A 19,156-nucleotide genomic window follows, 5' to 3' on the forward strand; every position below is an offset into this window, starting at 1 on the left:
TGTCGCGCGTGTTTGAAATCCGACCATTGGACACGTGTCGGTTCCTTAGTGACCCAGGGTCATTTCGGACATATCAGGTCAGGTTGCCTCTTGGCTATAAATAGCCCACCCCCTACACCATAATTTGGTGGCTGCTCAGAGTTAGTGCACATCTTTTTTTGTTTGAAAGCAACCTCCAAAGCCTTTGAGAGAGAGATCCTTGCGAGGACAAGGACAAAGTCCAAAACACCCTGAGCCAAAGAGTGTTAGGCATCACTGAAGTCTTTCTGTCCGCGTGACCTGAAGACTTGTTACACTTGAGGACTGTGCATCCTCCCGGTTAGGCGTTACGTTCTGAGTATCCAAGAGTCATTGTGGATCGCCCGTGAACGGAGTCTGTGAAGGTTTGGAAGTCTACTTTGAAGACTTACTAGAGTGATAGGGCGAGGACTAGGTGTCCTTAGCTCTAGGGGAATAAGGTGAAGACACGGTCTTCTGAGTTCAATCTTAGTCTCCCTAACCAGACGTACATTTGTCACAGCAACTGAAACTGGTCTACCAAATCCCTGTCTTCACCAAGCAACTGGTTATATCCTCTACCCTCCTTGCTTTTCAGTTTGTCTTCGTGAAGTCATTGCTTGCTTGCCTGATCTATTTGACTTCACTGTGTGAAGACTTGTAACGGTTTGGCTTCGTAGTGCCTTTCATTCTGATCCTTTCTACCTAGCTGTTGTTAGTCTTCGAGCGTCCACTGTATTGCTTGCTTGACTATTGCTTGTCTAGTGTAGTTTATCTTCCGCTGCATATCATATAGGTTCAGATTTACAGTTTATCTTCAAAGACCTCGTGTTTTGAAGACTATCATAAAAGTCGCCTATTCATCCCCCTCTAGTCGATAACTAACACTTTCAGAAGTGTACGCCAAGTCTTCGGAGAATTTCATCTTGATCACCCTAAGGGCCAGGGCATGCGGGGCCCATTCTGTAGTTACTGGTAGGTCCTCGGCCCGGCCCATGAATGGCGAACCGACGTAGTGTGCACCCCCTAGTCTAGGACACCGTCATTCAGGACACAACGCGAGGAGGCGGCCATGAGTGTGAGGAATGGCTCTTGGTCAGCCGACGGCGCATGGCGACGAGCACAAGGTGGCGGCGACCTTGAGATGGACATGGGCTGCCTCGCGTGGTTCCATAGCAATGCGCGGGCTGCGTTTGGTGGTCGGACGAGGCGGTGGACGGCGAAGGCGCGGGAGCAAGAAAGGCAACCATTTCCAACATCTTATAGTTACCACTTTTTTTAAGTATTACAGTATGAGACGTTTTACGATATTTGCTAGAGTTGCTCTAAGGCAAAATCTTCTTAGGAGGTAGCTCCTCGGTCTTAAGGATGCTGGTCCTGGCAACCATTTCCGCCGTCGTTTTTAAGTTTTATTATAATGAAAATGACGTGCAACTATTGTTGCTTGTTCTTGAAAAAGATATCTGCGAGCAGAATCAACGGGCAGACCTAGTCTAAGTGGTCAGTGTTGTAGGTAGGTCATTAGTAGGTAAACTAACACACATCCAGCCAGTGTGTTTGCATGATTGTGTGATTGATGATAATCTAGAGTAGATCCGACGTGACCATGCATATTAATTTCCTATTCGATCTGCATGGCGCCGGCCGTGTCATGCGGGACTCAGGCAGGGCTTAACCGAGCCGTCGCTTTCGGGTGAATTATTATGGAAATTGCTTTCGAAGGCCGAGCACCATGAAGGCCTTCAAATGCAAAATTCCAAATTCATGAAAATTTATATTTTTACTTTTAAAAAAAGTCTGAAAAAATATTAGAGTAGCATTTTTCTTTTCGGGTGAATTGTGCTAGCATCCTGTGCTCGTGTTTTTTCTATCATATACTACTACTAGGAATTTGCTATATCCGCTGCGTGTGCGTCTCTGACATGCATGCCGTTCCGAGAGAAGTGGCCCGACACTACACTATAAAATGGCGCGAGTATCTACGTTTGAGCGTTCCGACCAAGCGGACACGACGGCAGGACGGGTGCAGTGCACGCACGCTGGCGCCTTGGATACTTGCGCCACGGGCTACGTTTACATAAACTTTTACTGCCGACCCTGGCCCTGGAGCTATAGTAGGCGTAAGTTCAATCCTCGTGGGTCGGGCTAAAAGCGAAAGGTTAATCTGCTCGAGGCCTGCACATACGTACGCATTTCTATTTTCTGCGCTCGTGAGCACCAATGTCCGCATCCTAGAAGACGGTGCGCCCGTGCATTGGGGCAGTATGTTTGAGGCTGAGCCCAAGGCGCTGCCAAACGAGCTCTGTGGCTGTGGCTACCCCACGCCGTGTTGGAAACACGAATTTGTTACTTTTGTGCGACAGAGGATTGATTGTCCCTTGGTTTCTTCTGGTTCAAAATTCAAAATACGGGTGGGCGTTGCAGATGTGAGATGCGTCGTCGTCTGGGAGTGAACACGAATAAATGGTTATTATTCCATATTTCCACGAAGCATAAATGCGGGTCGTGCCGCCCTTTCCCAGATATGCGTGACCCGGGTCCTCTGTTTTCCTCGCGGGGGAATCATCAACCATCACCGGCGGGACTCTCGTCCACGTCGAGCACCCACCCTGTGCATACGCGCGTTCACGCCACCGTCGTCAAAAAGGTGGTGCCCTGTCCCTGCACGTGTCAGCCGGCTATTGACCCCGATAGCGCCGCCGCCGCCCGTTCCACCGCGTTTTACACGAATGGCCTCACCGTCGTCCACCGGCACGGCGCGGCCCCACAGGAAATATCTCCCCCGGGTTCACGAGCGTGCCAACGAAAGGTGGCACCGGAATCCGATTCCGACCGGGCCAGCTATCCCCATGCGCATCCAGGGGCACGAGATGGGGGTTGGGGTCCCCGCGGACAGCAGTCAGCGGCACGTAGATCCACCGGGCCGCGGACACAGTAGGAGCAGTACTGCGCCCCACACCGATGCAATGAAACGCCGTCATTTTACACCAGTGCCGCAGCTGCGCCAGCGCCACTGCCCTCCAGCTCACAGCCAGTGCCACTGCTCCCCCATCACTCCACTCCCCCCCCCCTCTCCCTCACGCGACGCAGGCCTCGGCTGCCACCTTGCTGTATAAAGACGGGCTCGGCCCGAGCGAGCCGGAGCCCATCGTCGCCACACCCACCGGCCCCACTCCACCTCACCGCCGCCATTGCAGCCTCTCATGGAGTCCCGGTGGGTTATCGCGTTCCTCTTCCTGTCCCTGCAGCCGCTGCTCGGCGCGTCCTACCTGCGGGCGAGGAAGAACTACATCGTGCACCTCGACCCGAGGGGCGGCCCCGTCGACTCCGTCGAGGAGTGGCACCGCTCCTTCCTCCCGAGGACGGCCGCGCTCGAATCTGAGGTGGAGGCGGACGGCGGCGCCAAGGACCATGGCCCGCGCATCATATACTCCTACAGCGACGTGTTCACCGGCTTCGCCGCGCGGCTCACGGACGAGGAGGCCGAGGCGCTGAGGTCCACGGAGGGGTGCCTCAGGCTGTACCCGGAGGTGTTCTTGCCGCTCGCCACCACCCGCTCGCCCGGCTTCCTCGGCCTCCACCTCGGGAACGAGGGGTTCTGGAGTCGCTCCGGGTTCGGCCGCGGGGTGGTGATTGGCATCTTGGACACGGGGATCCTGCCCAGCCACCCTTCCTTCGGCGACGACGGCCTCGAGCCGCCGCCCAAGACCTGGAAGGGCACGTGCGAGTTCAAGGCCGTCGCCGGCGGCGGATGCAACAACAAGATCATCGGGGCGCGCGCGTTCGGCAGCGCCGCCGTCAACTCGTCGGCGCCGCCGGTGGACGACGCGGGCCACGGCACGCACACGGCCAGCACGGCCGCGGGCAACTTCGTGGAGAACGCCAACGTCCGGGGCAACGCGGACGGCACGGCCTCGGGGATGGCGCCGCACGCGCACCTGGCGATATACAAGGTCTGTACTCGCAGCCGCTGCTCTATCATGGACATCATCGCTGGGCTGGACGCCGCCGTCAAGGACGGCGTCGACGTGCTGTCCTTCTCCATCGGCGCGCAATCCGGCACGCAGTTCAACTACGATCCCATCGCCATCGCGGCGTTCCAGGCCATGGAGCGCGGCATCTTCGTCAGCTGCGCGGCGGGCAACGCCGGTCCGGACCCGGGCTCCGTCGGCAACGGGGCGCCTTGGATGCTCACCGTCGCGGCCGGCACCATGGACCGCGCGATACGCACCACCGTGAGGCTCGGCAACGGCGAGGAGTTCGACGGCGAGTCCCTGTTCCAGCCGGGCAACAACTCCGCCGCGAAGCCGCTTCCGCTCGTGTACCCCGGCGCCGACGGCTCCGACACTAGCCGTGATTGCAGCGTGCTGCGCGGAGCCGAGGTGAGCGACAAGGTGGTGCTCTGCGAGAGCAGAGGCCTAAACGGCCGCATCGAAGCTGGCCAGACCGTGTCCGCGTACGGCGGCTTGGGCATGATCGTCATGAACAGAGCAGCCGAAGGGTACACCACCTTCGCCGACCCGCATGTCCTCCCTGCGACGCACCTGAGCTACGATGCCGGGACCAAGATCGCGGCCTACATTAACTCCACGGCCAACCCGACGGCGAGCATCGCGTTCAAGGGCACAGTCATGGGCGCGCTGCCGGCGCCGGCCGTTACGTTCTTCTCGTCCCGAGGTCCGAGCAAGGCCAGCCCGGGCATCCTGAAGCCGGACATCACGGGGCCCGGCATGAACATACTCGCGGCGTGGGCGCCGAGCGAGTCGCACACGGAGTTCTCCGACGGGGGCGTCGGCCTGTCTTTCTTCGTGGAGTCTGGCACGTCCATGTCGACGCCGCACCTGAGCGGCATCGCCGCACTCATCAAGAGCCTGCACCCGGACTGGTCACCGGCGGCGATCAAATCGGCGATCATGACGACGTCGGACGCAGTGGACCGCACCGGCGTGCCCCTCAAGGACGAGCAGTACCGCCACGCCACCTTCTACGCCATGGGCGCGGGCTACGTCAACCCCGCGCTCGCCTTCGACCCCGGCCTAGTCTACGACCTCCACGCCGACGACTACCTCCCCTACCTCTGCGGCCTCGGCCTCGGCGACGAGGGCGTTACCGAGATCGCTCACCGCCCGGTCACCTGCGCCAACCTCAAGGCCACCACCGAGGCAGAGCTGAACTACCCGTCCCTCGTCGTCAACCTGCTGGCCCAGCCGATCACGGTCAACCGCACGGTGACCAACGTCGGGAAGCCGAACTCCGTGTACACCGCCGTGGTGGACATGCCCAAAGACGTGTCGGTGACGGTGCAGCCGCCGATGCTGCGGTTCACGGAGGCCAAGGAGAAGCAGAGCTTCACGGTGACGGTGCGGTGGGCGGGGCAGCCGAGCGTCGCCGGCGCCGAGGGCAACCTGAAGTGGGTCTCCGATGACCACATCGTGCGGAGCCCCATTGTGGTTCCGCCCAAGGCCGCGTAGTAATTCTGCGACCGGCAGCATGTATAGCTAGCTAGTAGCATCGGGTAGGCTGCTGCGCTTCCGTGGTTTTGCGCAGGCTGCATGCAAACTGGAGCGATTTTGTTCTGTAAATAGCGCGAATCAATAAAAATGTGTCTCCAGAACATCTGGTCGTCTAAGAATAGAGGGGATCCATGCATGTGTTTCCTTTTTTATCTGAGGGTCAAGATTTGCAATGAACTGCATGACTAGTTGACTACACTCACTGCATGCATGATGGTGGATCACGCAAACATCGGAAACGTCGAGGACGAATTGTTTCCAACGTGTTCAGTGGCAACTTGCCTTTTCCTCGATGCCAACTCTTCTTTTTTTACACCTCCTTGATGCCAACTCTATACTGCGGCAAGGCAAAGTGAGTGCTCATGGAAACACAGTCATTAGCATGTCCAGCAAAGCAAAGTGATGGTTCAATGCTCGTGGCAACATATACTACCATTTCCAGCATGTTAATTATCGGGAGCTTGGATAAAAGCAAGGCTTGGCGGTGCTGGTTAGCAATAAAGTACATATAGTTCCACTCCAGTGTTTTGATTGTCTTGCACATGGCTTCTGCAACTTGTCTCCCACTGGTTCTCGCCGTCTCGAGCAAACTCTTTTGATCTGCATCTGTTCAGTTTAGTGCACTCTTCAGTTTTTTTTAGTTTTTTTTTTGATAAAGTGAGTTTCCTCTTCGATTTTCATTATAGAAACCACGATATCTGTTACAACTATTACTATAACCAGCAAACAGGAAAATAAAAACAAATGGCACCTCTCCAGTCTAATGACGATCAAATTACTTTCTCATTAAGTTTTTGAATGTTGAAGATGATGTTGTGGAGGTACAGCCTATGGACCTTTAAAGAAATTTCTTTTAAACAAAAGATCAACCAATACATGTCCTTTTTCGCAACAGCATTTAAAGGATTGTCTTTTAAACGGAAAAAAATATCAATCAATACATTTCTTTTTTTGCAACAACATTTGAATAAATTCCTTTTAAGCATAAAACAATCAATATATTTCCTTTTCTGCAACAACATATAAATACATTCCTTTTACACAACAAATCAATCAATGTATTTCCTTTTTTACAACAACATTTAAATACATCCCTTTTAAACAAAACACCAATCAATATATTTCCTTTTTTGCGCCAACATTTAAATACATCCCTTTTAAACATAAAATCAATCAATGTATTTCCTTTCCCTAAAAAAATCAATGTATGTCCATTTTTACACAAACAATTAAATGCATTCCTTTTAACACAAGATAAATCAATGCATTTACATTTTTGTAGCAACATTTAAATACATTTATTTTTAACAAAACATCGATCAATATATTTCTTTTTTTGCAGACATTTAAATACATTCCTTTTAAACATAAAATCAATTAATGTATTTCCTTTTTTGCACCAACAATTAAATACATTTTTTTAAACATAAAATCAATCAATGTATTTCCTTTTTTGCACCAACCTTTAAATAAATTCCTTTTTTGTAGTTACCTTTAAATAAATTCTTTTTAAACAAAAAAAATCATTTTATTCCGAAATGCTTATGAGTGCAGTTGCACTAACTAGGCTACCCGAGCGCACGCGGTACGCGACAAAAATTTCACACGGCACAATCGAGGTGCATCCGAGCAGACCTGTCATAAAGGATAATTAACATCCCGTGTCATCATCACGATCCTTACTTTGCACAAGTCAAGAAAAGAAAAAAACATGTGCATTTATCTGGGTTTTATAAATTTAGAAAGCCGTAACTTTTGATTTGAGTATCAGAATTTAAATTCGTTTTCATCATTGGGTTACTCGCGACGAGTTCTTCAAAACTAGATCCCATATAAGTATATTTTTCAACGAACTATTTGTAGAGTAACTTTGGGTGTTGTAAATGCAACTTTAGTGCTACAGGAAATGAGCTTCTTAGTTTGCCTACTATGATTGCCTATCAACAAAAAGTCCTTCTAAGTTATCTCCCGCGACTGTCATGTTCACTAAATTCACATATAAATTGTCTACCCCAATATCGAGTATGCTAACACTATGTTTCACAGACTCGGAGTATAGGTAACATGAGGTACACCGACAAACGACTTCTCCTATCACCATAGCCAAACTCATTAGTGATGACATGAAACCGAGCATCATTGTTAGACAATTAATTATCAATGCTAAGTTCTCGTGATTTATTGGGGCAGTTGCTCGGATTCGTTTTGAACTGGTTTTTGCATTTGTCTTTTTTGTAATATAGTTGCTTGGTTTTGATAGGCAGTTTCTTGGATTTTTTTTGCTACAACAATTTTTCATTTTGTGTTTTTTTGTAATTGATTGTTTTGGATTTTTGCTAGAATAGATAAGGTGCATGGGGAGTGAGATCAGATAGTTATCTATAATGGCTATTCAAGTTGGTCATACGTTTTTTCTGCCTAAAGTATACAAGCTAAGTAGTAATGGTAGGGATAGTTTGTAAGTCTTCATCGTATCTACTTTTTCAAACACTTTTGCTCTTATTTTGGACTCTAATTTGCATAATTTGAATGAAACTACCTCAGACTGGCGTTGCTTTCAGCAGAATTGCCATTGATGTTGTTTTTGGGCAGAAATCAAAGTTCTCGAATTGACCTGAACAATTACGTAGAATTTTTATGGAAAATTTAAAAAATACTGGTGGAAAAAAATATACCAGAGGGGGGCCACCCAGGAGCCACAAGCTCAGGGGGCGCGCCCATCCCCCAGGGCATGCCCTACGACCTAGTGAGCCCCCTGGACCTCCGGCAACCCTAACTCCAACTCCATATATTCCTATTCGCCAAGAAAAACCCAGAGAGAAGAATTCATCACGTTTTATGATATGGAGCCGCCGCCACCTCCTGTTCTTCATTGGGAGGGCTGATCTAGAGTCTGTTCAGGGCTCTAGAGAGGGGGATTCGACGCCGTCGTCATCATCAACCTGCCTCCATCACCAATTTCTTGATGCTCATCGCCGAGAGTGAGTAATTCCTTCGTAGGCTTGCTGGACGGTGATGGGTTGGATGAGATTTATCATGTAATCGAATTAGTTTTGTTAGGACTTGATCCGTAGTATCCACTATGTTCTGATATTGATGTTTCTATCACATTGCTATGTTTAATGCTTGTCACTAGAGCCCGTGTGCCATGATTTCAGATTTGAACCTATTATGTTTTCATAAATATATGTGTGTTCTTGATCCTATCTTGCAAGTTATATGCACCTATTACGTGTTATGATCCACATACCCCAAGGTGGCAATAATTGGGATTCTTTCCGGTGATTGCCGTAGTTTGAGGAGTTCATGTATTCACTAAGTGTTAATGCTTTGTTTTGGTTCTCTATTAAAAAGAGGCCTTAATATCCCTTAGTTTCCTTATGGACCCCGCAGCCATGGGAGGGTAGGACGAAAGATGTCATGCAAGTTCTTTTCCATAAGCACGTATGACTATATACGGAATACATGCCTACATTACATTGATGAATTGGAGCTAGTTCTATGTCGCCCTAGGTTATGACTGTTGCATGATGAATGCCATTCAACGTGATTATCCATCACTGATCCAATGCATACGAGCTTTTCATATATTGATTTTTGCAAAGTTACTTTTGCCGTTGCTGCTGTTACAATCACTACAAAATTGTTACTGTTACTATTGCTACTGTTACTGTCACTATCATACTACTTTGCTACTGATCACCTTGCTGCAGATATTAAGTATTTCAAGTGTGGTTGAATTGACAACTCAACTACTAATACTTGCAAATATTCTTTGGCTCCCATTGTGTCGAATCAATAAATTTGGGTTGAATATTCTACCCTCGAAAACTTTTGTGACCCCCTATACTTATGGGTTATCAATACCTTTTTCTGGCGCCGTTGCCGGGGAGCATATCTATATTTGTTGAGTCACTTGGCATTTATATCTGTTGACCACTATGAAGAATATTAAGGATGATAGAACCAAGATCATTCCCTCTAAGATGAGGGGAGATAAGGAACTGTTATCTAGCTCTGCACTTGATTCACCTTCTGTTTTGAGTAAGCTTGCAACACCACCACCTGCTATTAATCCTGATACGTCGCAAGTAATTGATGATGCTACTTCTGCTATGAATGATACTGCTGATAATGCTAGTACTTCTCTTGATGATAATGTGTCACTAGGTGAATTTCTTGATGAACAATTTGCTGGAGCTAAAGAAATTGAGAATGTTGAAACTGAAAATTTTGAAACACCTATTAGACCTAGCTCTCCTAGATATGAATTTGCTGAGATACCCGAGGGTTATGGATGGAGAGGTAGCTAGGGACTTTTCTACCTGTAAGGATAGAGATGATCTTAAAAAATTGCTATGCAAGTTGAAAGAACAATCTTTGAATGGTAGAATGCAATATGATCCTAAGTTTTCTACTTCACCTATGTTTGTCACTGATGAGGATTGTGAATTCTCTGTCAACCCTGACTTAATTACTTTCGTTGAATCTGATCCTTTCCATGGTTATGAATCTAAAACTGTTGTGGCACATCTTACTAAGCTAAATGATATAGCCACCCTATTTGCTCACGAGGAAAAATTCGCTACTACTATATTCTTAAGTTGTTTCATTTCTCATGAAAGGGTGATGCTAAGATATGGTTGTTAGGGAATGTTGCATGGAAAACAAAAAGAATTCCACGCACACGCAATATATATCCATGGAGATGCATAGCTAAGAGAGGGGGAGAGCATCTACATACCCTTGCAGATCGCTAAGCGAAAGCGTTTATCAATGCGGTTGATGTAGTCGTACACCTTCACGATCTGTTCCGATCAAGCACGGAACGCACGGCACCTCCGCGTTTAGCACACGTTCAAATCGATAATGGCCTCGCCTTCTCGATCCAGCATGAGGGGCGAAGCAGTAGATGAGTTCTGGCAGCACGATGACATGGTGCTGGTGCTGGTGAAACTGTTTCCTCAGGGCTTTGCCAAGCACAACAAATTTAGAGTAGAGGATAAACTAGAGGGAGAGGGGGCGCTGGAACACGGCTTAGCGAACCGTGGTCTGTGGCGCCCCTCCCCTCCTCTAATATATATATAGGTAGGGGGAAGGGAGGTGGCCCTAGGAGCGCCCCAAGGGGGTCGGCGGCTGCCCTAGGGCGCCTGCCCTAGGCGCTCCTTCTTCCTTCTTTACGTGCGAGGAAGAAGACAGGAGAGGCCATCCCTCCTCCTTCCTCCTTTGGCGCATGGAGAGGAAAGACAGGAGGGGCTGGCACTCCTCCTTTCCTTCCTAGGGGGACCGACTGCTAGAGGTGGGGCGCACCAGCCGCTTGTGGGCTGGTGTGCTCCCCTCGTTGGCGCAATAAGCCCACATGGCCTCCCGGAACCCCTTCCGGTCATCTGATAATTATCTGGTGCATTCTGAGACTCTTCCGAAGACCAAATACTATCATCCCATATATCAACCTTTACCTCTGGACCATTCCAGAGCTCCTCGTCATGTCCGTGATCTCATCCGATACTCTGAACAACATTCGTTCACCAACATACATAAATCATGTAGTACTTTAGCGTCAACGAACGTTAAGCATGCGGACCCTACGGTTCGAGAATAATGTAGACATGACCGAGACACTTCTCCGGTAAATAACCAACAGGAGGATCCGGATGCCCATATTGTTTCCTACATATTCTATGAAGATCTTTATCAGTCAAACCTTTATGACAACATACATAGTTCCCTTTGTCAGTCGGTATGTTACTTGCACGAGATTCGATCGTTGGTATCTCCATACCTAGTTCAGTCTCGTTACCGGCAAGTCTCTTTACTCATTTCGTAATACATCATCTTGTAACTAACTCCTTAGTCACTTTGCTTGCAAGTTTCTTGTGATGTTGTATTACTGAGAGGGCCCAGAGATACCTCTCCGTCATACAGAGTGACAAATCGCAATCTCGATTCACGCCAACTCAACATATACCTTTGGAGATACTTGTAGAGCACCTTTATGATCACCCATTTACGAAGTGATGTTTGATACACACAAGGCATTCCTCTAGAATCGGGGAGTTGCATGATCTCATGGTCGAAGGAACATGTATTTGACATTAAGAAAGCAGTAGCAATAAACCGAACGATCATATGCTATGCTAACGGATGGGTCTTGTCCATCACATCATTCTCCTAATGATGTGATCATGTTCATCAAATGACAACACATGTCTATGGTTAGGAAACCTTAACCATGTTTGGATCAACGAGCTAGTCTAGTAGAGGCTCACTAGGGACACGGTATTTGTTTATGTATCCATAGACGTATTTAAGTTTTTGGTTAATACAATTATAGCATGAACAATAAACCTTTGTCACGAATAAGGAAATATAATAATAACCACTTTATTATTGCCTCTAGGGCATATTTCCAACAGTCTCCCACTTGCACTAGGGTCAATAATCGAGATTACATAGTAATGAATCTAACACCCATGGAGTCTTGGTGCTGATCATGTTTTGCCCGTGGAAGAGGTTTAGTCAACAGGTCTACCACATTCAGATCAGTATGTACTTTGCAAATTTCTATGTCTCCATCCGTGACATAATCACGAACGGAGTTCAAGTATCGCTTGATGTGTTTGGTTCTCTTGTGAAACATGGGCTCCTTGGCTATGGCAATTACTCCAGTGTTATCACAGAAGATTGTCATTGGACCTGATGCACTGGGTATTACACCCAGATCGGATATGAACACCTTCATCCAGACTCCTTCATGCGCTACTTCCAAAGAAGCTATGTACTCCACTTCACATGTAGATCTCGCCATGCTTCTCTGCTTAGAACTACACCAACTAGCAGCTCCACCATTCAATATAAATATGTATCCGGTTTGCGACTTAGAGTCATCCAGATCTGTGTCAAGCTAGCATTGACGTAACCCTTTACGATGAGCTCTTCGTCATCTCCATAAACGAGAAACATATCCTTGGTCCTTTTCACGTACTTCAGGATATTCTTGACCACTGTCAAGTGATCCACTCCTGGATTACTTTGGTACCTCCCCGCCAAAATTATGGCAAGGCACACATCAGGTTTGGTACACGGCATGGCATGCATTATAGAACGATAGTGGTAATTCGATAAGAGACATCATGGTATGCACCATATCCAATAGGGTGCAGCTATGATGCTCGGACACACCATCACACTATGGTGTTCCAGGCGGTATTAGTTGTGAAACAATTTCCACAATGTCTTAATTCTATACCAAACTCATAACTCAGATACTCATCTCTATGATCATATCATAGACATTTTATCCTCTTGTCATGACGATCTTCAACTTCACTCTGAAATTACTTGAACCTTTCAATAATCCAGACTTGTGTTTCATCAAGTAAATATACTCAGCATCTACTCAAATCATCTGTGAAGTAAGAACATAACGATATCCACTGCGTGCCTCGGCACTCATTGGACTGCACACATCAAAATGTATTACTTCCAACAAGTTGCTTTCTTGTTCCATCTTACTGAAAACGAGGCCTTTCAGTCATCTTGCCCATGTGGTATGACTTGCATGTCTCAAGTGATTCAAAATCAAGTGAGTTCAAACGATCCATCTGCATGGAGTTTCTTCATGCATACCAATAGACGTGGTTCGCATGTCTCAATCTTTTCAAAAACGAGTGAGTCCAAAGATCCATCAATATGGAGCTTCTTCATGCGTTTTATACCAATATGACTCAAGTGGCAGTGCCACAAGTATGTGGTACTATCATTACTATCTTATATCTTTTGGCACGAACATGTGTATCACCACGATCGAGATTCAATAAACTCATTTTGGGTGCAAGACCGTTGAAGGTATTATTCGAATAAATAGAGTAACCATTATTCTCCTTAAATGAATAACCGTATTGCGATAAACATAATCCAATCATGTCCATGCTCAACGCAAACACCAAATAACAATTATTTGGGTTTAACACCAATCTCGATGGTAGAGGGAGCTGGCGATGCTTGATCACATCAACCTTGGAAACACTTCCAACACACATCGTCATCTCACCTTTAGCTAGTCTCCGTTTATTCCATAGCTCTTTTATCTCGAGTTACTAGCACTCAATTAGCAACCAAACCGGTATCTTAATACCCTGGTGCTACTAGGAGTACTAGTAAAGTACACTTTTAATACAATGTATATCCAATATACTTCTGTCAACCTTGCCAGCCTTCTTATCTACCAAGTATCTAGGGTAGTTCTGCTTCAGTGACCATTTCCCTAATTTCAGAAGCACTTAGTCTCGGGTTTGGGTTCAACCCTGGGTTTCTTCACTAGAGCAGCAACTGGTTTGCCGTTTCATGAAGTATCCCTTCTTGCCCTTGCCCTTCTTGAAACTAGTGGTTTTACTAACCATCAACAATTGATGCTCCTACTTGATTTCTACTTTCGCGGTGTCAAACATCGCGAATTGCTCAAGGATCATCATGTCTATCCCTGATATGTTATAGTTCATCACGAAGCTCTAGTAGCTTGGTGGCAGTGACTTTGGAGAACCATCACTATCTCATCTGGAAGATAACTCCCACTTGATTCAAGAGATTGTAGTACTCAGACAATCTGAGCACATGCTCAACGATTGAGCTTTTCTCCCTTAGTTTGCAGGCTTAAGAAACTTGTTGGAGGTCTCACACCTCTTGACATGGGCACGAGCCTGAAATCCCAATTTCAGCTCTTGGAACATCTCATATGTTCCGCGACGTTTCAAAATGTCTTCGGTGCCTCAATTCTAAACCGTTTAACATTACACACCGAACTATCACATAGTCATCAAAACGTGTATGTCAGATGTTCGCAACATCCACAGACGATGCTCGAGGTTCAGCACACCGAGCGGTGCATTAAGGACATAAGCCTTCTGCGCAGGAATGAGGACAATCCTCAGTTTACGGACCCAGTCCGCATAATTGCTACTATCAACTTTCAACTAAAATTTTCTCTAGGAACATATCTAAAACAGTAGAACTAAAGCGCGAGCTTACGACATAATTTGCAAAGACCTTTTGACTATGTTCATGATAATTAAGTTCATCTGATTATTTAATGAACTCCCACTTAGATAGACATCCCTCTAGTCATCTAAGTGATACATGATCCGAGTCAACTAGGCTGTGTACGATCATCACGTGAGACGGACTAGTCATCATCGGTGAACATCTTCATGTTGATCATATCTACTATACGACTCATGTTCGACCTTTCGGTCTCTTGTGTTCCGAGGCCATGTCTATACATGCTAGGCTCGTCAAATCAACCTAAGTGTTTTGCATGTGTAAATCTGGCTTACACTCGTTGTATGTGAATGTTAGAATCTATCACACCCGATCATCACATGGTGCTTCGAAACAACGAACTTTCGCAATGGTGCACAATTAGGGGGAACACTTTCTTAAAATTTTAAGAGGGGTCATCCTATATGTGCTACCGTTGTTCTAAGCAAATAAGTTGTAAACATGACAAACATCACATGCAAATCATAAAGTGACATGATATGGCCAATATCATCTTGCGCCTTTGATATCCATCTTGAGGCACGACATGATCACCTTCATCACCGGCATGACACCATGATCTCCATCATCGTGTCTTCATGAAGTTGTCTCGCCAACTATTACTTCTACCACTATGGCGAACAATTTAGCAATAAAGTAAAGTAATTACATGACATTATTCAATGACACGCAGATCATACAATAAATTAAGACAACTCCTATGGCTCCTGCCAGTTGTCATACTCATCGACATGCAAGTCGTGATTCCTATTACAAGAACATGATCAATCTCAATCATCCCATATATATAATTCATCACATCCTTTTGGCCATATCACATCACATAGCATACCCTGCAAAAACAAGTTAGACGTCCTCTAATTGTTGTTGCATGTTTTACGTGGCTGCTACGGGTTTCTAGTAAGAACGTTTCTTACCTACGAAAAGCCACAGCGGTGATATGCCAATTGCTATTTACCCTTCATAAGGACCCTTTTCATCGAATCTGATCCGACTAAAGTGAGAGAGACTGGCTGTCACGCCCAATATGCGACCCTATCCAAAAGGAACTCAAAGGTCCCACCAAGGATAGACCCGCATATTGAAACGATTTTGCAAGGTGGATATCATTACATCAACATTACATAATAGATGGGGATACATACATAAGGCATACAATGCCACACGAATACAACATCACAATACATAAGATCAACATCCGACTACAGATGATACATAAACAGAAACTCAAACGACATCCACCCTGCTAGCCCAGGCTGCCGACCTGGAACCTATCCCCTGATCGAAGAAGAAGCGGAAGAAGAACTCCAACACAAGCAAACATCGCTCTCGCGTCATGATCATCGCAAAACCTGTACCTGCAACTGTTGTTGTAGTAATCTGTGAGCCACGAGGACTCAGCAATCCCATTACCATGGGTATCAAGACTAGCAAAGCTTAAAGGGAATGGAAGGGGTAAAATGGTGAGGTTGCAGCAGCGACTAAGCATATATGGTGGCTAACATACGCAAATAAGAGCGAGAAGAGAACAAGCGGAACGGTCGTCAACTAGTCATGATCAAGAAGTGATCCTGAACTCCTACTTACGTTAATCATAACCCAGAAACCGTGTTCACTTCCCGGACTCCGCTGAAAAGAGACCATCACGGCTACACACGCGGTTGATGCGTTTTAATTCGGATCTGGTGTCAAGTTATCTACAACTGGACATTAACAAATTCCCATCTGCCTATAACCGCAGGCACGGCTTTTGAAAGATTATACCCTGCAGGGGTGTCCCAACTTAGCCCATGACAAGCTCTCGCGATCAACGAAGGAATAGACCTTCTCCCAGGAAGACCCGATCAGACTCGAAATCCCGGTTTACAAGACATTTCGACAATGGTAAAACAAGACCAGCAAAGCCGCCCGATGCACCGACAAATCCCGATAGGAGCTGCACATATCTCGTTCTCAGGGCAACACCGGATGAGACATCCTACGAGTAAAACCATACCTCGAGTTGCCCCGAGGTGGCCCTGCAGTCTACTCGGTTCAGACCAACACTTAGACAAGCACTGGCCCGGGGGGGGGGCTAAAATAAAGATGACCCTCGGGTTGGCCGACCCAAGGGAAAGGGATAGGTGGTGGTGAGGCAAATGGTAAAACCAAGGTTGGGCCTTGCTGGAGGAGTTTTATTCAAAGCGAACTATCAAGGGGGTCCCATAAATCACCCGACCGCGTAAGGAACGCAAAATCCGGGAACATAACACCGGTATGACGGAAACTAGGGCGGCAAGAGTGGAACAAAACACCAGGCAAAAGGCCGAGTCTTCCACCCTTTACCAAGTTTATAGATACATTAATAATATAAGAGATATTGTGATATCCCAACCAAAATCCTGTCCACCATGGAGCAATCTTCAACTTCACCTGCAACTAGCAATGCTATAAGAGGGCTGAGCAAAGCGGTAACATAGCCAAACAACGGTTTGCATAGGAAAGGTGTCAAATGTTAGAGGTTCATGGCAATTTGGGATGGCTTGATAAACAGGTGATAGGTAGCGCAGCATAGCGATAGAACGAAACAACTAGCATAGCAATGATAGTAGTGAGATCCAGGGTAGCGGTCATCTTGCCTGAAATCCCGCAAGGAAGAACAACGAGTCCATGAAGAAGATGAAGCCACGAAGACGAACCAAGCGTGATGCAACAGGAACTAACAAGAAGAAGCACACAACATGGTAAACACACCACACATGAACAAGGCATGATGCACAACAAGCATGATGCATGACAAAGCTACATGAAGCTACTCATGGCAAGAGATGATACAAACAAGAGCAACACATCACGGCAAGTTTAAATGAGGCCAGGAACAACATATAACAATTCCGGTAAGTCCTCATATGCATATTTCGAAATTGGTCCAGATCTGAATAAACCTTATGTTCAAGTTGTTAAACAGCAAGTTAAGATGCAACAAGATGATCTACACGAGATGCTAGTCAAGTTACATATAAAGTTCATTTAATTCGGAGCTACGGCATAGAAGATATGAGCAACACAAGTTAAACATGGCATTGATGCGAAATGCACCCAAACATCAAGCAAACACCCCAAAACAAGGATGCAACATGATAATATGAAACTACATGCAATTCTAAGCAAGTTTCATATAGAGCACACTCAAAACGGAGCAACGGTTCAACACACACACATGAAGCAAGTTTAAAGGACAAGCTGTCCAAAATAGCAACTAGGCATATTGCAAGCACCAAAACAACATGCTACAGGACCTCAACAAGAAAACAAAAGGCATGGGCATGATGTATAGGTAAAGCATTACAAAACATGAACACTGAGCTATCTCCAGAAATCACTAGAACATGCTCAAACACACATGGTAAGATTGCAAGTAATAACAATTTCAGACTTTGCAGAAAATAACATCAGGTTGCAATGTTTAGAGCTACCAAACAACATGTTACAGGAACTTATAATAGCAAAACAAGACATGGCATGATTCTACTCAAAGCATAGATCAAAAGTCTCTTACTGACCATAAGCCAAAAAGGATCAGAAAATATGATGGCACCCACGTAAACATAGCAAGTTATATTACAGATTCAAACATGGCAGAAACAGAATTATGAAGGCATGTAGATGAGCTTGTGCAACTCACTACAAAGAAATATATAGCATGGCAACGCACCCAACAGTAAGAAGGCATATTTGTGAAGCTAAAAATGGCAAGATCAAGTTCATAGGGTGCATGGATCACGAGGAAAACACATGGAAACAACTGAACTTAATGTTAACAGGATGGCAGCAACATTATGAAGCAACTTTGGAGAAAGATATGAACAAGCTACAGAAAGCTATAATTGCAACCGGGGGCATGCATGGTTAGAGGATGACATGTATAACAAAACATATTTAGTGAGCATCTCCAGATTATGCATAGAATGATTTGTAGAAGCAGGTTTACATAGCATCACGAAATAACAGATTCAGCCTAGCAAAACAGCAACAGCATGTACCCTACTTAACAAGCTCGATTCACTCACCACAAGTCATTGCATGACAAGATAAGCATAGCATCAGCAAGAAGACATGTTGATGTAACCAACCAAGGCAAAAACAAGTTCATAGCATGCAAGGATCAACTATAGCAACCTTGGTAAAATTGAATAACATGTAAACAATCTGCCAGGAAACATTTTGAAGCAAAAGTAGAGCACTCAAATGACATGCTAGACTACTACATAATTGAAAACAAGGGCATGAATGGATAGACAACAACCATATGTTCAAAACATACTTACTGAAGTATCTCAAAATATGCATGGATCTCTCTGTAGCATCAAGTTTACATGGCATCAAAATAACAGCAGAACATGGACTAAAACAGCAACATTACGATGCCTAGTTTGCATGCTTGTGCTAGTCACCATATTGATCACAAAAATACATGGTAAGCACCTCTGTAAAGAAGACATGGCAGAGATCAAAACACCTGTAGACATCAACCTCATAGGATGCACACATCAATCATGGCAAAAATGACAAAAGAACTCGTTCTGATAACAGACAGCAGAAAACATTAT

At 45.9% G+C, this 19,156-nt stretch overlaps 1 protein-coding gene across 1 annotated transcript; it reads left to right on the forward strand.

Annotated features, from left to right (window-relative positions):
• The first annotated feature begins 3,081 nt into the window (after positions 1-3,081).
• On the forward strand, positions 3,082-5,611 carry LOC123123860 (subtilisin-like protease 4). The gene has a single exon (XM_044544505.1). It carries the CDS (start codon positions 3,201-3,203, stop codon positions 5,466-5,468), a length of 2,268 nt encoding a protein of 755 aa, XP_044400440.1. The 5' UTR covers positions 3,082-3,200; the 3' UTR covers positions 5,469-5,611.
• The last annotated feature ends 13,545 nt before the right edge of the window (positions 5,612-19,156 follow it).

The sequence above is a fragment of the Triticum aestivum genome, chromosome 1B, assembly GCF_018294505.1.
Source record: "Triticum aestivum cultivar Chinese Spring chromosome 1B, IWGSC CS RefSeq v2.1, whole genome shotgun sequence".
Taxonomy (NCBI): domain Eukaryota; kingdom Viridiplantae; phylum Streptophyta; class Magnoliopsida; order Poales; family Poaceae; genus Triticum; species Triticum aestivum.

Coding starts and splice junctions, on each gene's coding strand:
- LOC123123860 (XM_044544505.1), top strand. CDS start 3,201: ATGGAGTCCCGGTGGGTTATCGCGTTCCTCTTCCTGTCCCTGCAGCCG.